At 44.6% G+C, this 23,954-nt stretch overlaps 1 protein-coding gene across 3 annotated transcripts; it reads right to left on the minus strand.

The window, feature by feature from the left end:
• Positions 1–15,614: 15,614 nt before the first annotated feature.
• Positions 15,615–22,750, minus strand: LOC143272677 (paired immunoglobulin-like receptor B). Of its 3 annotated transcripts, none has more exons than XM_076568616.1 (15): positions 22,644–22,750; positions 22,445–22,480; positions 21,980–22,264; positions 21,537–21,842; positions 20,956–21,240; positions 20,524–20,829; positions 20,001–20,297; positions 19,456–19,758; positions 19,141–19,167; positions 17,963–18,076; positions 17,574–17,649; positions 17,458–17,495; positions 17,176–17,228; positions 15,989–16,144; positions 15,615–15,914 (listed from the first exon to the last, which is right to left on the minus strand). In XM_076568616.1, exons 1-15 carry the CDS (start codon positions 22,675–22,677, stop codon positions 15,744–15,746), a joined length of 2,487 nt encoding a protein of 828 aa, XP_076424731.1. In that variant the 5' UTR covers positions 22,678–22,750; the 3' UTR covers positions 15,615–15,743. The 3 variants fall into 3 exon arrangements, with proteins under 3 accessions (XP_076424731.1, XP_076424728.1, XP_076424733.1); XM_076568613.1 differs by having other exon boundaries at positions 21,537–21,854; XM_076568618.1 differs by lacking the exon at positions 19,141–19,167 and having other exon boundaries at positions 21,537–21,854.
• Between the last annotated feature and the right edge of the window lie 1,204 nt (positions 22,751–23,954).

Below are 23,954 nucleotides of genomic sequence, written 5' to 3' on the forward strand. Positions count from 1 at the left end.
AAATTTTTGTAAAGTTTCTATTCTAGAAATAGTGTTCAAGTTCAATAAAATATTTCACACATACACTAAAATTTACATTTTAATGATATGTTTCAAATAAAACAAATGGACACATAGAATGACAAAATAGGAAAAATAACAAATGCTTTTCTTGATCTTAGATGCAATATTGTTAAATAGAACTGTATGTGTTATTTGCAATTTGATGATTTTATATATTTGCATAATGAATTCATAGTCACAATTTAGCTAACATATCCATCATCAACATAGATTTCATGCCCTCTCCTCTTATTCTTTTTTTTTTTTTTTTGGTTTTTTTTTTATTATTATTATTATTATTTTACAACACCATTCAGTTCAACATAATAGCCACAGAATCCCCTGTTCTCCCCCTCTCGCCCACCCCTCCCCCCAGCCCACCCCCCATTCCCACCTCCTCCAGATCAAGGTCTCCCCCGAGGACCGGGGTTGACCTGGTAGACTCAGTCCAGGCAGGTCCATTCCCCCCTCCCAGACCGAGCCAAGTGTCCCTGCATAAGTCCCAGGATTCAAACAGCCAACTCATGCAACGAGTCCAGGACCTGGCACCAATGCACAGCTGCCTCCCAAACAGATCAAGCCAACTGACTGTCTCACCCGTTCAGGTGGCCTGATCCAGTTGGGGGCCCCTCAGCCTTTGGTTCATAGATCCTGTGCTTCCATTCATTTGGTTATTTGTCCCGGTGCTTTATCCAACCTTGGCTTCAACAATTCTCGCTCATATAAATCCTCTTCTTACTCACTAATTAGACTCCCAGTGCTCCACCAGGGGCCCAGCCGTGGATGTCTGCCTTCAGATTCCTCAGTCCTTGGATGGGGTTTATGGCACCACTATTTGGGTGTCTGGCCATCCCATCACCAGAGTAGGTCGGTTCCTGCCGTCTCGCGACCATTGCCAGCAGTCTTTTGAGGGGGTATCTTTGTGGATCTCCGTGGGCCTCCCTAGCTCTCTGCTTCCTCCCCTTCTCACCTTCTCATGTGGTCTTCATTTACCATGGTCTCCTATTCCTTGTTCTCCCTCTCAGGTGACCATATTTTACTTAGAGTCAGGAAACAGAGAGTGGTGAATACATGCTACTTAAGGTTTAGTTTTCCACTTTATACAGGGAGTAGCGCTGCCCACAATTCAGATGAATTTTCATATATTGGTCATCATTGTTAAGAAAATCCACCTAGGTATTCCAAGATGCCTTTCTTTTTTTATTTTATAATTTAATTTAATTTTACATATCAGCCATGGATTCCCTTGTTTTCCCCCCTCTAGCCTCCCCCCTGCCCATCCCCCATTCCCATCTCCTCCATGGCAAAGACTCCCCTGAGGATTGAGTTCAACCTGGTAGATTCAGTCCAGGCAGGTCCAGTCCCCTCCTCCCAAGCTAAGCCAAGTTTCCCTGTATAAGCCCCAGGTTCCAAACAGCCAACTCATACACTGAGGACAGGTCCTGGTCCCATTGCCTGGATGCCTCCCAAACAGATCAAACTAATCAACTGTCTAACTTATCCAGAGGGCCTGATCTAGTTGGGGGCTCCTCAGCTATTGGTTCATAGTTCATGTGTTTCCATTTGTTTGGCTATTTGTCTCTGTGCTTTATCCAACCTTGGTCTCGATTCTCGCTCATACAAACCCTCCTTTTTCTCGCTAATTAGACTGCCAGAGCTCTACCCGGGGCCTAGCCGTGGATCTCTGCATCCAGATTCCTATTATTCATAAGGTTGCTTTCTTCTGCTTCTTCCATTTTGTGATGTTCAGGTCTAGATGTTGGAGGAGGGCTAGGTTTTGGTGATGCTGTGTTGCTCTTCATTTTGTTGTATGTATTTCTGCCTTGACATCTGCCCATCTCCTTGTGGATTTGTTCTTGGTCTTATCATTGCTCTTGGTCCAGACAGAGCTGACAGATTCAGGAAGCCTCTCTCTCTTGTCCAGATGGGAGTTCTGGGGCCGGATGGGAGCTGGGGGCTGGACTTTAAGTCTCAGGAAGTGGCTGGTGTCTCAGGCGGATGGGCATGGGGGTAGGGCGTGGAGATTGCAGGTTCTGCCAGGGGTCTTGGAGAAGGGCAACCTTCCCAGTGGGGGTGGAAGAGATGCTGCTCAATGGCCAGAACCTGGGGCCAAGTTGGGCAAGTCTTCCCTGCAATGGCTGGTGCCCAGGGATGGTATCTAGGAGCAGACCTCTCTGGGTCTGAGCCCAGGCACTCACCTCTTGTCTAGATCAGAGGTCTGGAGCAAGATGGGAGCTGGGGGCTGGTCTCTAAGTCTTAGGAAGTGACTGGGGTCTCTGGCAGATGGGTGTAGGAGCAGGACTTGGAGATTGCAGGGTCTGCCAGGGGTCTTGAAGAAGGGAAGCCTTCCTGGTGGGGGTGAAGAGGGTCCTTCCTGATAGCCAGAACCTGGGGCCAAGTTGGGCAGGACTTCCCCGGAATGGTTGGTGCCCAGGAATGGGATCTAGGGGCAGGTCTCTCTGGGTCTGAGCGCAGACACTCACCTCTTGTCCAGATGGGAGGTCCGGGGCCCGAATTGCCCTTTCCTCTTTTAATTCTTGAAATAAAACATGTAACAGGCACTCTCTTATTACAAATTTCAAATGTGTTATGTATGCACTGTTGTCAATGCAGAGTTTGGCAAAGGGAAGGTTGCTGGCTATAAGAAATACAATGCCACTATATAGCAGGATAGAATTGCAGAAATTGTATACCATGATTCCAGTAGTTCATATAACTTTCAGTGCAGATATTGGAGGGTGATTTGTTGCCTGGTTAGATGTGGGTTGAAACATGACTCTCATGTGACTCTTTCATGTGGTGCCTACAGCTAGTATTCTACATTGAATAAGAGCTGTGCATTGAGAAAGCTGTGACTTTTATGAATTGTGGATTGAAACTGTCATCACCACATCCTGGATTCAAATGTTCTAGCAACATCCTGCTCATTTGTCAGTATTCATCAGCTGTTGAAAGCCATACTGCACACACACAAAAGCTCTCTGTAGAGCTTGTAGGCAAACCTTCTCGGTCAGCTTCACTGAACATCTGGTCTCACTATAATGGATAAGTGCTAATAGAGTAAAACCTTAATATTTCCTATTAAGAAGTCTAAGACTTGCACTCCCACACCAGAGTCCTTCAGTGGAATCTTCAACAACTCATAAGTTCCGTATCCTCAGTAAGTCTGTTCTACCTGATGCCTAAAACTTCTTGCTTTGTTCTGTACACAGTGGGCCTTTGAAAACTGTGGTAATGGCTATTACTGAGTATGACCACTCCATTGCTAATCAGAGTCCATATCCAACAGACCAAGAATAGAGCCTGGGAAAGGTATATGCCATGGTACTTAAAATGAAAAGATTTGAATCATTGTCTTGGATTCGAGTCAAGCATCTGTTTTTCTGATTACTAAACTGTTGCTAGATTTTTCTGCCTTGCCCACAGTCAGGACAAATCTTTGTCACCCGCCAGTCCCACAGCTGCTCAGACCCAACCAAGTAAACACAGAGACTTATTTTGCTTTCAAACTGCATGGCCGTGCCAGGCTTCCTGCTAACTGTCCTTATCTTGCTAACTGTGCTTTTATCTTAAATTGATCCATTTCCATACATCTATACCTTGCCATGTGGCTGGTGGCTTACTGGCGTCTTCACATGCTGCTGGTCATGGTGGCGGCTGCAGTGTCTCTGGTCATGGCGGCGGCTGCAGCGTCTCCTTCTGCCTTTCTGTCCTTTTATTTCTCCTCTCTGTTAGTCCCGCCTATCTTTCCTGCCTAGCCACGGCCGATCAGGTTTATTTATTAACCAATCAGAGCAACTTGACATACAGACCATCCCCCAGCACAGCCAAGTGCAGACCATCTCAGACACCTGCACTCAGGCCCATGGTCCTAATCATCCTCTATACGGAACTGCTGGGTAATGCCACAAAAAACCCAAGAAGGGCTCCCACAGGACATACAGAACATCCCACAGCACCTCCCCTTTTCTTTTTTTTTTTAAAAAGGAAGGTTTTAACTTTTACACATCTCCAAAGTCAGCTTGGTATATTTGGGAATTTGGGCGTAGCTTCTCTTAACTACTTCCTGCTGGAGGGGGCCGCTGTATCTTATGGGGATGCAAAGAAAATTTTAGGATCATGGAGTAGTCTGTGAGACCGTATCGTCTGAGCCAGTTGCCTTGAAACGATTCTGGATGTTGGATCATCTGGGCCATGGTGTCATCGGAGACCTTTCAGGTGGTCTTGGCTGGTCAAACCTGATGTATCTTAATCTGGAACAAATCCATAGCCTCTGGCTTTCTGTAGAGACAAAAGCAGAGTCTCCTTTCCAAAGGAACACATCCTTATATCCAAATTTGAAAGTCAAGATATCTTTAATATATACATATTGGTTTAACTCAACATCTTTTACGATCAAATGTTTTTCTGCAGTTAAAAATCCCAAAGACAATATAATCCAAACTCTCTGTGTGATATCCATCTTTACATGGCTTATTTTTTATATTACTTTTACTTTCTCTTTAAAGACTTTATTTTTTTAAACTTTCTATTTCTTTTTTTTTTTTTTTTTTTTTTTTTTTTTTTTTTTTTTTTTTTTTTTTTGGTTTTTCGAGACAGGGTTTCTCTGTGTAGCTTTGCGCCTTTCCTGGAGCTCACTTGGTAGCCCAGGCTGGCCTCGAACTCACAGAGATCCACCTGGCTCTGCCTCCCGAGTGCTGGGATTAAAGGCGTGCGCCACCAACGCCCGGCTCTATTTCTTTATATAACTGTCTATGTTCCTTTTCCTCTCTCTTCCAAGCCTATGTACATTTTTACACACATTGTAAAGCATTTAAAGTCTTGTTCCATCTGAATCTGTCTTATTGCGAACTTATTGCTTTAAACTGTAGCCTTCTAAGCCTGAAACAGCTCTGTGGCTGCTGGCTCCACCCCCTTCAATTTCCCAACTTGGCGGGGTACGTTTTCCACCAGCTCTGGGAGCCATCAAGTCTCAGAAATAGTGGGTCTACACTTTTATCCAAGCAGCGTGTAGCCCAGAAACCTTTTTTGTTTTGTAACTAGCAAAGGCTAAATCCACCACGCAGCTTAATGTGCCACTTGCAGAGGCCTCATTCCTGCCATACTGCAGGTCAAGCACACATGCCAGGAACCCGCCAGTAACTCAAACCGGCGGCTGCCGCTCATTTGAGAGAGAGAATTAGGAACTGTGGGGCGTTTACCCGACGTCACCGTTCCTGGAGAAGTTACCGACATCACCGCTCCGTGTGTTGAGTTCTGAATCCTCTTTACCACCACGCGAGGATTCTTCTCAGATCACACTTTATTGGAGCGCCTCTTGGTTAAGGGACTTTGTCTTTAGTATTTTTTTTTTCATAACACCGGCCTTTATCCCTGTTCATTTGTCCTTTTTCTTTAGTCCCTCTTTTTTTTTTCTTCCCTTTTTTTTTCTTTAGCCCCACGTTGGGCGCCATTTGTTGCTAGATTTTTCCGCCTTGCCCACAGTCAGGACAAATCTTTGTCACCCGCCAGTCCCACAGCCGCTCAGACCCAACCAAGTAAACACAGAGACTTATTTTGCTTTCAAACTGCATGGCCGTGCCAGGCTTCCTGCTAACTGTCCTTATCTTGCTAACTGTGCTTTTATCTTAAATTGATCCATTTCCATACATCTATACCTTGCCATGTGGCTGGTGGCTTACTGGCGTCTTCACATGCTGCTGGTCATGGTGGCGGCTGCAGTGTCTCTGGTCATGGCGGCGGCTGCAGCGTCTCCTTCTGCCTTTCTGTCCTTTTATTTCTCCTCTCTGTTAGTCCCGCCTATCTTTCCTGCCTAGCCACGGCCGATCAGGTTTTATTTATTAACCAATCAGAGCAACTTGACATACAGACCATCCCCCAGCACAGCCAAGTGCAGACCATCTCAAACACCTGCACTCAGGCCCATGGTCCTAATCATCCTCTATACGCACCTGCTGGGTAATGCCACAAAGAACCCAAGAAGGGCTCCCACAGGACATACAGAACATCCCACAGCACTAAACTCATGAGTAGTCAATATCTTTATCAGATTGTCAAGCTTTGGTTTCTCCTGAAATCTCATCAGTCTTATTTTCCACTGGTATATTCCTCTGTGTTGCCATGATGATTAATATTTATGTCCAAGTTAGTTGGAGACTCCTTTGGGCAATTTTGCAGGTGTACTTTAAGGAAGAATTAATTGATGGGAACAACCTCTCAGAATTTTCATCACCTCATGCAGTTGCTCAGGCATAAGGATGTCAGATGGAAAAGCAGTGCTGATTTTGTTGGTCTACCTTCAGTCCTTGCTGGTGAGTAGACACATTATTCTGTTTCTCTTTCTTCCTCCTCCTGTCTCCCTCCTTCCCCTTTCCATGTGGCTCCATTCCTCTTATCTCCCTTCTCCTCTCCTTCTGCTGTGGGATATTCTGTATGTCCTGTGGGAGCCCGTTCTTGGGTTCCTTGTGGCTTTACCTAGCAGTTCTGCATAGAGGATGATTAGGACCATGGGCCTGGGTGCAGGTGTCTGAGATGGTCTGCACTTGGCTGTGCTGGGGGATGGTCTGTATGTCAAATTGCTCTGATTGGTCAATAAATAAAACCTGATTGGCCAGTGGCTAGCCAGGAAGTATAGGCAGGACTAACAGAGAGGAGAAAAGAAAGAACAGGAAGGTGGAAGGAGTCACTGCCAGCCGCCCGCCATGACAAGCAGCATGTGAAAATGCCGGTAAGCCACGAGCCGCATGACAAGGTATAGATTTATGGAAATGGATTAATTTAAGATATAAGAACAGCTAGCAAGAAGCCTGCCACGGCCATACAGTTTGTAAGCAATATAAGTCTCTGTGTTTACTTGGTTGGGTCTGAGCAGCTGTGGGACTGGCGGGTGACAAAGATTTGTCCTGACTGTGGGCAAGACAGGAAAACTCAAGCTACACCCTTCCTCTTATCTTTTTACCACATTAAAACTTTCCTTCTTCCTGATGATCAGCAATTTTATAGAACTCTTCCAGGCCTTCAGTACCAGCTTCTAACTGCTGAGACATTCAGCCCCATGAACTAAACAGCTACTACGTTCTCAGTTTCCCCAACATATAGACAGACATTTTGGAAATATGTAGCCGGTATCATGTAATCTAATCTAATAAGCACCCCATTGTAATATTAGTCAGTCTATTTCCCTGAATTTCCCAGAATAATATTTCTATTTGTTTTCTGTGTGTTTTTATATAAAAAAAACCTAAAGTGAAAAGTACAGAATGAATACTTATATAATTTGTTTAAAACACAGCATCTGCTACACAGATAAATAACCACATTATAACCCCTATTATGATTGTCCAGAGAGGGAACAATATGTTCCATGATTCTCCACACATGCTGGAAGTTGAATGAGTTTTTTTTCTAAAACCATTGTTATGTTTCAAAATATTCTTAATTACATTTTTAATCAGTTAAAAATTCTTCAGATTAGTCAATTTAATCAAATTATCAAATTTTATCAAAAAACACTGTACACATATACAAAATTCTGAAATGGTATAAAAGCATTTAACATGATGGTTATAAACAAACAACAACAACAACAAAAATAGTGCCCAAGGACGATCAAAAGATGAATGGAAGTGAGTAATCCTGGTGCACAAGCTCATCACACCTGCCAAGCTTCTCTGTACAATGATTCTTTCTGCATGACTTGAGCTGCATGCTCTTGGAACCATGCTTTCCCCCAGGCAGGACAAGAGGTGATATGCCAATGTAAGCGCAAGTGAAAATACAAGACTCTCAAAAGGAAGATTCTCTCCATCACTCTGCCATACAAATATGTCTAAGAATACCTTAGCCTCCTCCAAAAACAGCCCAAGGCATTACAACACATGACTCTGTGCTCATAGTGCCTCATAGCCAAGTGCCTATGTTGGTCCCTGAGATTTACCACATGATTAATTTTTCTCCTCCTCACAATATATGGACATCTATGAAATGGCAACTGCAAAGTCAATACTGGTAGGATCTTCAAAAAAATCATGGGAATTTCTTACAAGTGTGTAGACATCTCAAAGCATTCCCCATACTCACACAAACATTATGGGCATCTCATTGTTATCATCTGAGCTCATGGACTCTGGACTGACAGCTAGGGAACCTGCATGGGACTGACCTAGGCCCTCTACATATGGGTGACAGTTGTGCATCTTAGTCTCTTTGTGGGCCCCCTAGAAGTGGGACCAGAACATATCCCTGGTATACGAGCTGATTTTCTGGAATCTATTCTCTATGGTGAAACACCTTGCCCAGCCTTGATGCAGGGAGGAGAATCTCTTGGTCCTGCCTCAACTAGATATGACATGCTTTATTGACTTCCATATGAAGCCTTAATCTTTCTGAGGAGTGGTTGGGGGAATGGAAAAGAGATGGGGGAGCAAATGGGAGAAGAAAGGGGAGTGGAACTATGGTTGGTATGTAAAATAAATAGGTGACATCTCCATGAGGAAACTGGGGGTAAAGCGGGGCAATGTAGGGTAGGGGATTGGGGATGAGAACTTAAGGGAGTTTCTTCTCTCCAAATTCCTCCCAGCTCCTCCATCCCTCCAACCCACTGAACTTCACACCCTGCCTTTTTCTCTATCATGAAAATACAATCATTTAAAAAATAAATAAAAAATGATTAGGTCTTTCTTCCTGTCTGTCATTCATTGCTTCTGACTTGTCTGTAGTCTTTCTGTTGTTTGTCACTTTGTTGTTGTTACTTCATGGTAACAGAGTCACAGTCCCCACCAAAGGGCTTAGCTCTGTCTGTATTGAACAGCACTGAAAGCCCCACATTGGTGAAAGAATGAGGAATAATCTATGAGATTTTAACAGAGTTTTATAAGGGATTAAGTTACTTACTTGAACTGACCCCATAGCATTCATTCCATCAAATGTGTGCTTATCAAGTGATTACTTTATCACATGTTGAGCAGTTATGGTGGGTATTTGTTGTATAAAATCACTTTTAACTTGTCTGCTGCCTGCACCAAAGTGTTACAATGAAACACACATCCCTTCATATATTACTTTCAATTAGGGTATCTAATTTAATGAAATAGTATCTAACTTAAGATTAAAGTTATGCATTAGTGTTGGTTTGGAACCAATGCTAATTTTTTTTGAAATCTAGTAAGCAAGATAAGTTGTTGATTTTTCTCTTAAATTCAGGGTAAATGGTTGAATACACAGCAGGTTTGGGGTCTTAAGTGACCTCAGTATATAGTATGAAGTCTAGCTGTGAAGGTGAGCAATAGGTCCAGTCTCCTGTAATGTAAGAGGTAATTTCATAAAATATATCATCTCCAACAGGTCCTCTAAAAGAGAATCCAGTGCTCTTAACTGCTGAACTATCTCTCAAATATCTCATTAATATTTTTAAATCAAATTTGGTCTTTGATACTTTCAGGCATTTATATGATGCATCCTGATTATTCTTGCCTTCACTCTCTTTATCTCTCTTCTACCCTTCTCAACTATCCCTTCTTTCTATAAATCAGTATGTTCATCAGAGCCCTCTCTGTAACAAAGGGCTTAGAACTCTCCAAGGGGGCATGGTGAGATCACCAAAAATGGGGGGACAACTAAGGACAATGAGTCTGCATCTCCCAGAATCTGTCAGTATCCAATAGTTCAGCATTGGGGTAGTAGGGTTTTTTGAACCCTTAACCATCTATGACTGATTGTTGACAACATTATTGTAACAGTAAAATTCCTGTTGTAGAAAGTAACCAAGCTGTTTTATGTTCATGATCATAATAGTTATGTTATGCCCAGAAGATAGCATTTCACAGCCCCCCATCCTATCTTCTGGTGCTCCTATTATTTCTGGTCTCCTTTTCCATGGTGTTTCTGAACCATGAAAGAGGGTCATATAAATGTATTGTTTAGGGCTTAACACTCATTGATTCTCAGCATCTTGTGCAACCATGAGGGCAACACCACTTCCTTAAGAAGTGAATACAGAATCTTGATGTTTCCCTAGTCAGTGAGCAGCAGAAATGAGAATCAAGCACCAAGGCTGGTGAAGGCCTCTTCTTGTGTGGCTGCTGTAATGACAACCTCATGAAAAGTAGCACCATTGTTCATTAGCCACACCCTGTGTGCCTGCCCATCCAGCCACTCAGTGTGTCCCTTTGGACAATATACCAGTATTTTACCTTCACAACCCAGCTCTGTATGGGTAAGATATGAAGGAGGAAGGTGACATTGTGGTCAGAGAAATAACATGACTTGTAGCTTACTATTGGTGCATCAGAAAATATTGGGGGTGGGATACAAGAGCTGCAGAAATAGAGAATACTTGGATGAACTTCATGGACAAACTTTCACAGGACACTCTCTTACAGGGTTTAAACTGAACTCCATAATTCATATGTTGCTCTTTCCTAACTGTTGACCTGGAGAAACTTGTGGGCAGTAGTGATGGCCATTACTAGGTATGGGGTGATCCAGAAAATACCAGGAATTTCTTTAGGCTATGGACTAGTGGAGACTCTCTCCAAATCCTTCCTCAGGGCTGAGCCAAGCTATGAGGGCACCTGGAGGACTCAATAACAATCTTATGTGAGGGTACCACATAGCCTCATAAACAACATCTGTATAAAGATGGAATCCCAGATCTGTGGTGAAGACAGATACTACTGGAATCCAGTAGTGCTGAACTTCTTATTTCATCCATGGAGTGGCACCATGCAGGGGAATATCTATGTGACTATCACACCTCTGCGAGCTGGTCAGACTTGTAACTCTCTGGATCTTGTGGTGATAAGTGTGAGAACACCCATAGGTTCCAGACCAAGGATAGGCCCTCAGAAAAGGGATTATATCTCAGAGATGTCCCAAAACACATCCCAACACTGGGTAATAATGGGCATGGTAAGAGCCCATTTAACATATAGTTTCCTTGCCTCTTAGGTATCTACTACATCAAATCCAGCCTGTCAGCCTTGTACAGTTCTGACCAGCCCTGCTTTGACCTCAAATGCTAATGTGACTCATCATTGTGTCTCACAAAAAGGATATAAAGGAAAATAGGAAAACTCCTGAGCCCTGAACTCATAGTATTTTTATACCTGGATATCCAAGGTCCTGCCAATACTGCCAAGCTGTTCCAAACTACATTTCCCAAGCTGTCTTTCTAGGTCTGGGAGAAAACCATCTTTGACCAATTGCTGCCATTGCACTCCTAGTTCTATTTACATGGTATATATTCACACTGAAATCAAGTTTTTGCTTTTTTGCCACAGGAGGTTTTTGTCAACACTAAGCTTGCATTAGGACAGGCGTACCTCCCTAATCATACTCATCACCTGACGCCATTCTGGAGTGGGTTGTGCCCATCTTACCTGCATGTACTCAGACAGGCACTTTGGTACCAGAAGCAAAAAACCTTTCAAGGCTTCGCTCGCAGCCTTGCCAGGTAAATGAAAAAGGTATTTGAAACAACAGCTTTTTCAGAAAGGTTTTCTCACCAATAGATCTCCTTTGTCCCCCAAGATGCAGAGCCCTTGATATCACTGCCATGGTTCAGGCCCTACACTGAGAGTGGCACACTCTTCTCCCATGACAGGCCCCAAACAAGGGTCCCACAACAACCTCACCTCCTCTGACCCGCTGCAACTGCTCTGCCCCTAGCTACTTTTTAAATACTGACTTGAAAGGGAGACAGGACTAGCAGAGAGTCTGTGTTCAGAGTCCCAAGAACAGAGTCCTCTGTCTTGTTGCTTTTCTGTCTTACCCTAAGTTGTTTCTATACTGTATTCCTATATTCTACCTTACCCTAAATTACTTCTTACCCAATATTCCTAATTCTACTCTTAATCTAAATTTCTTCTTGCCCAATATTCATATATGTAATCCTATATTTTTACTTGATTTTATACATGGAAATTAAGAAAAAGAGAGAGAGATCAAAAGAAACCTAAATGGAGAGAGAGATATTCACTGCAGCCTCACTTTCCATTTTGGCATTTCTATCAGCCACTTTACTTTCACTCATGAAAATAGAATACCCTCGATATAATTTATACTGCAACCCCAGACATACCCAAATTACTTCCCATGGGACCCCCCAAATTCTCCTTTCACCAAGTTCCTGTTCGGGTTCAGGTTTAATCTGTGGGAGGTCCGCACCCTCTTTTTCCCCAAGGATAAGTAATATTTAGATAGAAAGATAGGGAAAAGAAGACAGACAGAAATACAGGATAGCTTGAGGTGGATGTGGAACAACATCCACAGGCCCCTTCTGTCTCTTCAAAAGGGCTTTTTATAGGAATGCCAAGGGATGGGGTAAGAGACCTCCCCCTAGCTCAGCTATGTACAAACCTTCCAATCACCTGGTAACTACGCATGTGGTCAAGCCATCTCTTAATTCAGTCCTGCTAGGTTTAGCAAGCTCAGATCTTACTAGGAATCATCTGTGGGCCTCTATAATTATGTGTGTTTTTGTCAACATAATATTCTATCGATATTTTGGGTGTTTATATAATATACCCTGATCACACTCACTTTCCTGTTTTCCCAGGTTCAACCCCTCTCTTTTGACCTCCCACAAAGTGAAGGAGAAAATTTAAAAAAAAATCAAACCCAATTTGTATTGCCTATATACACCCTGGAGCCTGGCCAAATTCCAGTGGCCAGCCCCTCAAAGAAAACTGAGTCCCTCCCCACCCCTACTACTGCCAAAAGCCATCAACTGTGAAGATATACACCTCAGGATCCCTATCACAATTTTAAGAGTTCTCTTCAGTAGCTACTAGTCTGTTTCTCTTTGGAGTGGTTGAGGTAAAGTATGGGGAGTTGCTTGGGGGGATGGGAGAGAGAGTTTATCACAGAAGACTTCTATGACCTTGATTCTTAACTGTGAATCTGCAGTTATAAATACCACCACCAAGCAAGCTTTCTTGCCCTTTACAGTCATTGACATCATGGATCATGGGCTTCCACATGATTTCTGTTGATAGTACCGACAATGGACATCAATATAGCCCTCAGCACCACCATGGGTCACAGATATCTGCATAGTCTCTAAAGGCAACATGTGCCACAGACACTAACAAGACTTTAGGTGATAGCACAAACCATGAACATCTACATGGAATTCAGTAGTAACTATAACCACTGATTTCAACATGGCCTCTAATAGGAGGCCAGATCATGAGCATCCAGACAGCCTCCACCACAGCACAGACAACAGATACCATTATGGGCCTTGGCAACAGTCCAGGCCGTGGATATTAACAAGGCCTCTAATGGTCAAAACCAGTTTTCTTATCCCAGTGCCATGTGAAGCTTATCGTTTCAGAAGCTCAAGCCAGGACCAGTGGCCCACTGATTCTTCCTGCTCCCTTCAGAGTCAGACGTGTAACTCTTGGCACCTTCTCTAGCAGCATGTCTATCTGCATGCCACCATGTTTCTCCCCATGCTCATAGTGCATGAGTCCTCTGAACTGTAAACCGGTTCCAATGAAATGTTTTCCTTTATAATAGTCCCATGGTCATGATGTCCCTTACAGCAACAGAAACCCTAAGGAGGCCAAAGATCATGTGTTTGGAACTATAGGACCATGCTGGATCATTGGAATTGAACAACTGAAGACAATAAGTCTCCTTCATCCAGAAGTTATCACAAGGAACTCATGGTAGAGTCCCTTGAGTCTTTATCTGACCCATAATTAACTGCTGACAGGCCAAATATTTTACATACCCAGTGGAGGCTGCAACATTCACATTTACAATGTCAGGGTTAGACACAGAAGATAACATTTGCTGGCCTGCCCAATATTCTGGCTCTTATATTCTTTCTGCTTCCTCTTTCATGATGTACATATGTAGCAATGACGACCATGAATTTCTTTCCATGCCTGTATCCAAATGATACATATCCATGTCATCATTCATCAGGTCAGCTGTCCTATCAACAGCTTCTGTCATTTGCTCCTTCATAGCTTCATATGATTACTCCCAATAAAATAACATATTCAAAAATTTCTATCAATTCATAGACTTCATCAAATTCTATTGAATTTACCATTGGGTCCACAGGGATCAGAAATCTCACCCTCTTGATGAGGATTAACTTCTTGTCTTTCTAAAGGTGATAACTTTTTACTTTGTTATTATTACTATATATTTGTGCCTGTGTGTGTTCATATATGCAAACACAACCTGATGAATCAGTTCTCTTGTGTTGTTTAAGTGTATATCATTTCAGAGTATCAATACCACATCTAGAATGTCTATCTTTACAGCAACTGGAGATCATCACAAAAATCCTCACTGGGACACAATTCAGAGATGAACAGATCATAGCGTTTCTAACCCCATCAGATACATCTACATCACAGTTCCTGGTTCTATGACACAAGGGACATCACAAAAGAGGGAACAGAAAGAATGTAAGAGCCAAAACATCAGGATTTCAAGAGTGAAATAATTTCTCCCAGAAATGGCTTGATTGTTTTTCTAGAAATGAACAAGATCAGAACAAAGCAGTATCAATGAACATATCAGTATGGAAGAAGAAACTTTTCATGGTGTCCCATGCTTAGACAGGGAACTACTGTCAACTAATGACCACTAGAAGAAGAAGAACTTGTAAGTCTAAGAATGAGCTCTGGAATTTTCAGATAAATGCAATGCCATTTGACAAGGCTAATCTTTATCTTACTACTACAGAAAAAGCTATTGTCTCTCAATGAATTATACTATGGAACCAATGTACATATTGTATTTCCTATTTTGTGATCAGAATTGTTGAGATTAAAGTCTAAACCAACTTATACACATTTTATTTGTAGTTATTTCTTAGGTTTTTTATTACTTTATTTACTTACTGAGTCTTGGGAGCACACCAAGAAGTTAGGTGGAGGTCAGAGAATAAATCATAGGAGTCAATTTTTTCCTTCCACTATATGTATCCTGCTGATTAAACTTAGGAAATCAGGCATGGTAGTAAGTGGCTTTACCTTCTGAGATATCTTATTGACCCTTGTTTATTTATTTATTTTTTAAACAGGGTTTCTATATCTGGTCCTGGCTTTTGTGGAGCTTACTATGTAGTCCAGGTTGGCCTCAGACATTAAAATTATGCAGTCTGTACCTGCTAAGTGCTTAGATGAAAGGCATTGGCCACCAAGCCATCCCCATTTATTTATTTTAACACAAGGTTTAGTGTGTTCCCACCTGGCCACTTAGTCCTATGGTATGTAGCTGAAGATTAATTATATTGACTTGCTGGTCCTCCTGTCAACACCTCCGAAGTGCTAGGATTTGGGGTATATACAACCACAGCCAGCCTTTGGTGATAATGTTTGAAGCACATCCCAGTCTAGACTCTAGGCTAACATGAAATTCACTAGTTATCACAAGATTGCCACTAAACAAAGGTAATTCTCCTGCCTCAGACTCCCTTGGGTTTGGATTACAAGTATTTGCAACTGTGTGTGTAAGATTTCCTGTTTCATGGCATTGATGAGTAATGTCATTAAAATTAGTAATTAATATAAGACTCCCCTACCATTTAATTTGATTTCAATTAATAATTGAGAAATCTCCTGCTTTATTTCCAAAATATGAAATGTTAGTCAAAATGCAGACATGTTCCCCAAAATTCCAAGAATCTCCTAGAGGTCTCCATTCACCATCCTTACAGGCTGAGGCTCATTACTTTATGTTGTTTCCAATGGTCTCTGGGTTAGTGACTGCCAGGGCAGCATATAGACTGGCTCCTCTGAGGCATCCTCTGCCTGCGAGGAAGGGGGTGCAGCTGTCTCCTGTCTGAGTATCATGTCGAAAGGCTGGGCATAGGTCGCATCTGGGGGCTCTTCATATTGTGCTGCCTGGAGTAGGAGAGAGTGAGAGGAGCAGTTATGTCTTGGGGGAACATGCAGGGCTAGGGAGGAACAGGACTCACCCGAGTGTCCATCAGTCTGTCCTTTTCTGCTTTTCCCCTTTTGGTGTCCAGGACTTCTCTTGACATGACAGGAGATAGGACAGCTCCTGCCCTCCTGAGCCGGGAGGGTTTCACCTTGGCATATATATCACCCAAGGGGCCTTCCTCAGTTGGTCTCTGTAGAACAGAAGTAGTGAGGTACAGATAGTGTATCCCTGTTCTCCTTGGCATCGCCTCTGGTAGGGTCTTCACAGCATGGTCATACTGAGCTGTTTAGGCTTCCTTCCTACAGCTCCAGCTTCTAATCCTGACATTCTAATCCTTGCTGTCTTGTCTCCGGCCACACAGTCCAACTTCTATGGACTCATGTTGATGGGTCGGGGAAGATGGCTGGCTCAGTTGTTAAGATCACTGGCTTCACTTGCAGAGCACCCAGGTCCCCACAACCCACATGGTACTCTACAGTCATTTGTAATTCCAGTTCTAGGAATGTGACATGCTTTTCTGACCTCTGAAGCACCAGGGGGACATGTGGTATACAGATATGCATGAAGGCCAAACACCCATACACACAAAATGAACTACAAATGAAATGGTTCTTCCCAGTTCTTTGTTCTGCCGAGTCCCCTGCCTGCAGTTGGGCCCTCTCAGGGGTCTGTCTCTGTGGTCTTGTCCATGTGGGTTTCCTCCTCAAAAGACACATTTCAGAGCCCTCCCTTGTACTTCACACTGGCCCTCTGTTCCCACATACTCCACCCACTTCTTCTGTTTGGTTTCCCCAAACACTTGGCACTGCACACTGCATTTATTACCATGTTAATTGAAGGTGATGAGGGAGAGTGCTCTTTTCTCTAACTCAGATCTATGCAAGGAGCAGTAAGGAGGGGCTTGCTTGTGAAGCTGTGTCAGTGAATGTGGGTATTGGGGGGATCTGGATTACTTAGTCCTGTGACCTCTGAGTTCCTAGGTGCATATTAACAACCAGACTGGTGCTGAGCAGCCAAAGAGGTGACCTGAGGGACGAAGCAGATGGTCCCAGGAAACCAAGGGAGAGTGAGGCCAGAGCACATCGGAGGCAGATGTTGCTTGCAGAAGGGAGTTGTCACCTGTGGGTTTGCTGAGGGCTTGGCGGGGAAGAACAAATAAGGACTCCTGGACTAATCTGGGCCCTAAGTCCTTAGCACTGCCAAAAGAGACAGGGATCTCACCCAACTGTCCAGCTCCACACCATGCTCAGGCGGCATTTTCTCCACTGAAGCATCTGTCATAGAAGAACAAACACAATGTCTTCAGAGCAGAGTCTAGGGCTATCTCAGACCCCTGGTTTCCTGCACGCCCCAGGTAGGACCAGAGAACAGGGCATGTTTGGATATCCCTTAGTTGATAGTGTGAAGTTCAGGCCCAATTATCAAAGACCCCAGAACCTCTCCACCACCCCTGCAATGCTGACTCCTCAGACATCTCCCTCCCCAGGACCCTCTTTATCTCACAAATGATTTCTTCCTGGGTGGCAGCAGCTGGGTTGGATCTGGAGAGACAAGAAGATGTCAGTTGGCAGTGAGGTGTTTCAGGAAGGTGGGGGACGATGTCTCGTGCCATGAGTTACCTCTTCTGGGGGCCTCTGTTCCTGGTTACTGGCTCCGCAGCTCCTGCAGGAAGTTGCAATTCTGTCTCTTTCTGGTCTGAAAGAGAAAGAAGAGTCTGATCTAGGAGGATAGTAAGCTCCAATCTCAGGCATATTCCCATGTAAGGAAGGAAAAGAACTTCATAACACAGGCATGAGTTAGCAAATGTCCCAGGACAGGGTAAAGCTCACAGAACATCTAAAATCCCACAGGTTCTGAGAGCCTGTGTTTCCTATCTGAGATCAGTGTATCTAAGCTACTGTTCCCCCATTAGAGGTTTCCATAGTGCTAGTGTCCTGATTCCCTTCTTAGATGACCCACAGGGGAGCCTACCACCACCCGAGACCCCAGAAACCCACAACCTACTCACCATCTTTCCTGCATTTGCCCTGTTTCCTTTGCCAGAGGAGGAAGATGAGGATGAAGAGGAACAGGAGGAAGACCACACATGCTGCAATCAGAGCCTGCAGGTACGTTTCCAGTCCTGAGGCATAGGTGACATCATGGAGAGGATGCTTGCTGCTTACCTGAGCACCCACAGTGTCCCAGGCCCATGCTGGACCATTGCACCCACCATCTCCCCTCCTCACAATCATGCAACAGGAATTGTCTGTTTTCTATCCAGCCAGGTGACCTGCCTCAGATCACCTGACTGGAAGAGGTAGAGCTGGGAGTTGAACACAGGGACTCTGATGTCCAGCCATGTTCTCCACACTAGAGCTGAGAATCAAAAGCTGGGAAGGAGGAGCTGGAGTGCACTGCCCTGGCCCTGAGCCCCACACTTGCACATGTCCCCACCACTGTGGGACAGCCCCACTGCAGAGTCAGGTTCTGGAGTCCTCCTCTATCAGGAAAGACATCAGTACAGGAAGACAGACCAAAGCAGACAGAAACTTAGACATGTGGGCCAGGATTCTCAGCTTTATACTCAAAGAAACAGCAGCCATCCCAGAAAAGGAAGGGATTGGCCAAGTCAGTATCTCCAGAAGCAGCTGTATCAAGCCTATAACCAGCTATTCCCCATCGGGTTCCCACCTTCCAATAGAATATTTAGCTTTCTGGAATCTGACTCCATGCAGGTGAGAGTTTCATTCTCCCAGTCTTTGTGCCGGGATGGGGAGGTGAGTGTCTGGGTTCCCTGCTCTCCACCTCGTCCTCCTCCCTCATTCTCTAGGCTGAGACTAAACTTCTGTCTCTGGATGCCACCTTTCAATAGAATATTCAGCTTTCTGGATCCTCACTCCATGCAGGTGAGAAGTTGATTCTCAGAGTCTTTGTGGCAGGATGGGGAGGTGAGTTTCTTGGTTTCCTGCTGTCCACCTTCCCCTCCCCAATCAATCTCTAGGCTAAGACTAATCTTTTCTCCCTGGGTGCCACCTTCTGTAGCCTAAACTAAGTCTTGTGTTTCTGGAGTTTCATTTGGGATTTCTGCTTGCCTCCCACACTCAAGTGTTGAAATGACAGGGAAATGAATATTTCCTGGGGTAAGAGCTGTGAGGCAGCCTGGGGATGGAGCATACTCCATGCACTGAGGTGCCTGATACTCACCAGCTCTTGGCATGGGCATTGAGGGTCCTAAGAAACAGAACAACAAAAAGATGATGTTTAGATGCTAACCCAGGGGTCCTAACTCTTCTCATGGTCATATATCTGTCTTAGAACTTCCCCATGATTCTCATGCTGTCTATCCTAACCTAGATTGCAATAGTGCATGGACTGGACATGACTTGAGAGACCATCACTGGCATCCACTTTTCTACTAGGGAAATTGTCTTCTGACTAACCCTTCCTAATGTCTGCCACGTCAAGAGCTCTCTTAAGGTTTGAATTGTGAGTCAGACTGACAGTTCAGGGCAACCTCACCTGAGACTATGAGCTCCACGGGGGCACTGGCATATGACAACAGGAATGGTGATGAGTTTCGAGAACCATAGCACCTGTAGCTTCCCGAAATGGCAGGGGTCACAGCACTCACGGAGAATTCTGCCTGGAAGTGTTGATCTTGGAACTTTGATTTTAGTCGCTGGGGTTGATGAACTGCCTCCTCCTTGTACAGAATGAAAGTGTTCACTCTTTCTCTTGACCAACACAGAAGGGTCACATTATCTCCTGGATGTACTGTGGAGTTAGGCTTCACTGAGAGGAAAGGAGTGAAGGGAAGCTGTCCTAAAGAGAAGAGGAATGATGAGAGGTTGCCTTCATTGTTCTGAGCTGACACCACTCGTGAGCATCCCCTGAGTAGCAGGGATTCCATATCTTTTCTCAGATCGAGCTCCTCCCCTGCTGTCCTAACTCTGCATCAGTTCCTGCATCATTTCTTTGTCCCTTGTCCCAGCCACCACCTCTTAGGATCCCCTTGGAAGTCTATGCAGAGGACGTTACCTGATGAAATCTCCTTGGTTGCTCACCTGAGATCAGAATGTCCAAGGTGTCACTGGAGGCTGACCACTCAGAGGAGAGGTTGTGTGCACCATAGCATATGTATTGGCCTCCAGTAGAACTGTTCACAGAGCCCAGTGTGAAGTTGGCCAAGGAGAGACCAGCCTGGGTCCATTTGTGATGATGCTGGGTGAAGTTAATTGTGCCCACCTTGTACAGAGCAAATCTGTCATAGTTGATGTCAGAGCAACACTGCAGTGTGAGACTCTTTCCAGGGTCCAGGATATGGCCTTGGTGCCTTAAGAGGGAGAGTGTCTTGGACAGCCCTAGAGGAAAGGTGACAGGCTAAGGACTGGGGAGCAACTTTTCACCAAACTCCTATCTGCTCTCTTCCTGTTCTGCACAAGCCTCTGCTTCTCTCCAGCTATGGGGCTCTGGCTTAGAAAACAGATTCTTCCTATAGTCCCTCTCTAACAGCAACTTTCCAGGGGATAGTGTCCTGCCAAAGACTCAGGCTATCAACAAGACTGGTCAAGGATGGGGATGGCTCACCTGAGACGTGTATTTCCAGAGGGTCACTGGGTAGTGACCAGAACTGTGGGGTAACCGTGTAGTAACCATAACATCTGAATGTCCCTCTGTGTACTGGGGTCACGGGACCTATAGAGAACATGGCTTGGTAGTGCCCATTATGGTGTATATACTGTGAATCCAGGGAGATGGAGAACTTCTCATCTTCTTTGAAGAGAATAAACTTGTCATATGCCTTCAATGAAACACATTGGAGAGTCATGTTTTTGCCTGAGGTTGCCACAGGGCCTGGCAGAGCTAACAGGCTAGGTTTGTATGTGTGGATTCCTAGGAGAGAAGGAGAGAGCCTTTTACATGAGCTCACACTGCCATAATGTTCTCTAGCACTAGGATGTAGGAAGGGAATGCTCCTGAGGGCAGAATCTGACCCTAAGACTCTGACTGTCCTCTCACCTGTCACCACAATCTCCAGGGTGTCACTGGGCTCTGACCAGCCCGCTGAGCTGTAACAGTAACAGCGATATTGTCCCCCATGTTGCTGTGTCACAGAAGGGATGGAGAACTTGGCCTTGTTCTCAGGCTTCTCTGGTGTCTGTGTGCCCCAGGGTTTCTGTCTTCCCTCTTTATGCAGAACACATATTTCTGTATCCAGGGTCCCCTGACACCAGATGGTCACTGCACTTCTAGAGGCAATCACAGAGCCTGGCTCAGCCTTGATGGTGGGTTTGTGGAGGGTCCCTGTAAGGAAGCAGGAGAGAAGGAGGTGGTTCTGGTTGAAAGTGGCACAGAGAAGGTCCCACTTGTAGATGGCAATTAGGTTGATACAAAGTATCAGAATGTTAAACTCTCTCCTGAACCTCCTGGGCTTTTCTGTCACTTTCTGCTTGGAGTCTGTATCTCTGGTCCCTCTGTCTGCTCTGATCTGCTTCAATGCACTGAGGAGCCCTGTCTCCTCACATACACCACACACCAAGGCCTCCCTCCACACTTCTATTATTTCAACAGCATTCTCTGGAAAGGTTTTGATTCCTTACCTGAGAACAGGAGCTCCAGGGGATCACTAGGTTCTGACCACAGCAGTGGTACGCTTAGGTTATTACTGTAGCATTGGAATGTCCATCTTTGACTGGAGTTCACAGAGCCCACAGAGAATAGAGCCTGGAATCCTCCAGTTGAGGAATTATACTGTGAGTCCAGAATCCAAGAGAGCTTCTGTGGCCTTTCCTTAGTCAGAATGAACCTGTCACATTGCTGCCATGAGTCACATTGGAGGGTGACATTCCCTCCTTCAGTCACCACAGGGCTGGGCCTCGCTGACAGGCTGGGTTTACTGTGTGCTCCTAAGAGAGATGCTAGAATTGGATTAATGTATAAGGCCTCATTATCCTCCAGGGCTGTGAGGAGTGAGGACATCCCTGAGAGCAGACTCACTTCTTGAGAGTGAGGCCCAAGGATGGCAAAAGTTTTTTCCTCTCACCTGTCACCACAAGCTCCAAGGAGTCACTGTACTCAGACCATTCATGATGGGTCCAATAGCGACATTGATATCTTCCTGCATGGTGCTGTTCAGTTTTAGTGATGGAGAATTCAGCCTTGTTCCCAGACTTTAGAACAATCTCTGTGAACTGTGTATATTGACTTCCTTCTTTGTAGATAAAGTACTCTTTGGCTCCTGTTGTACCCTCACACAAGAAGGTCACATTAGTCTGTTTGGAGACCACAAGTTCTGGTTGTGCTCTGAGTACAGGCTTAGGGAGGGTCCCTGAAAGGAAATGAGAAGCTAGGAACCAAGGCATCGATTCTCAGATTGAAAATATCAAACACATAACACTTCATTCAATTGCATGATCAGCACACAAGTCTTGTTTTTTATCCACATTGCTCAGGCATGTCTCCTGGGTAATAGAGGTATAGGCATATCAGGACAGCTGCAGATACTCACCAGTCAGCACTGTGGTCCCAGGGCATAGAGTCAGTCCTGGAAGAGAGTTCCCAGTGAGAAGTTGGTCCCTGAACCTTAAGCAATTCCTCCCCTCCACAGAACCTCCTGAGACCCTGGGTTTTCCTGATGGGCCAGTGCTAGGCTGGGGCACAGGCTCGTTCCTTGGCCACTGTATCCCCTCCCCATCTTTACAACTCACCGAGGCACAGCAGAGCCCTGAAGGTGAACATCATTACATCTGCTCCTGGAGGCTGCAGCTGTGCTTATGGGCAGAGCTACAGAGTCTGCCTAGGGGGACAGGAAACTAGTGTGGCTTCTGGAGGCAGGCCCTCCTGATGACACAGCTGTACTTCATTGGTCCGGCAGTAAGGGGAGCCTTGCTCCTCACACACAAGGTTTTGACTCCACAGTGCTGTGTCTAGGACAGGAACTAGACCTTCTGCAATCAGCTGACATAGAGAACATTCCCACAACCCTGTCAATGTCAGCTGCATCTGTCCTCATCACACTCAGGTCCATACTGTAGCCATCAGGTGTGTGTATTTCAAATAATACTTACAAATTTAAATGCGGTTTTGCCTTGTTGCTTCTCACATTTTTAGTTGAAATGCTTCCTCCTTTCCAACATTTTTTTAATGTTTCTTAGAAGGGTCTCAATGTCTATACCTGCATGGAATGCATTGGATAATCTTCTTCATCCCAGTCTCAAAGGCTGGGTCACAAATGTGCACCTCACTTTCTTGTTGTTTGCTCTTTTTTTGGATGGTACTTGCCAGTACAACTTTTAAATTGCATTTGTTAATTTTTCTAGTTACTCCTTTTTTAAGTGGAGTGTGTGTGTGTGTGTGTGTGTGTGTGTGTGTGTGTGTGTGTGTGTGTGTGTGTGTGCGCGCGCTCATGAATATATGCCACAGGCATCAAGTTCAGAGAAAAAAATCAGTGGTCAGTTTTCTCCTTATATAATATGGATCCTGTCAATAGCAGTCAGCCCTCAATGCTGGCAGCAGGCATCTATACACTGAGCCATCTAACAGGCCCAACACTTACATATCCACTTTCCTTTGTCCTTTTCCTTTGATCAAAAAGTTTATATGGTGTCTGGGATCTTGGACCAAACAGGGATGTGTATTATTTGACTCTCTTAGGGTACAGGGTATTGGTGTGGACACTTTCTTTCCATTGTTAGCCATAAATTGGTGCAGGCGTGGGCAGTACTTGTGAGTAGCACTGCATCTTCTTGTCACAGTTTTATTCTTGGTTAGGCTGGTGAAGGGATGGCTATCTGTGCCAACACACAGCCATAGCACCAGGTGCATGGTAGGCTCCTGTAAGTTGTAGTATGCAAGGTGAGGCCACCCTATGTCTGCTGCTGGCAATATCTGCAGCCTCTGGTCAAGGGGGATGCTTTCTTGGTCATAAATCTCAGCCTTGAGATTCTCAGTGTACTACTGAGTTCAACCTCAAAGGTAATGATTTTTTAAAAATTTTTATTAAGAAATTTTTTATACAT

The sequence above is a fragment of the Peromyscus maniculatus genome, chromosome 1 (genome assembly GCF_049852395.1).
Source record: "Peromyscus maniculatus bairdii isolate BWxNUB_F1_BW_parent chromosome 1, HU_Pman_BW_mat_3.1, whole genome shotgun sequence".
In the NCBI taxonomy this organism is placed as follows: domain Eukaryota; kingdom Metazoa; phylum Chordata; class Mammalia; order Rodentia; family Cricetidae; genus Peromyscus; species Peromyscus maniculatus.

Excerpts from the sequence above, each read along its gene's own strand:
- LOC143272677 (XM_076568613.1), bottom strand. The coding sequence starts at position 22,677 with ATGATGTTCACCTTCAGGGCTCTGCTGTGCCTCG. Across the intron at positions 20,298-20,523 it reads TCTGGAAATACACGTCTCAG|GGCTGTCCAAGACACTCTCC; the intron begins GTGAGCCATCCC and ends CCTTTCCTCTAG. Across the intron at positions 19,759-20,000 it reads CTTGGACATTCTGATCTCAG|GACAGCTTCCCTTCACTCCT; the intron begins GTGAGCAACCAA and ends TCTTCTCTTTAG.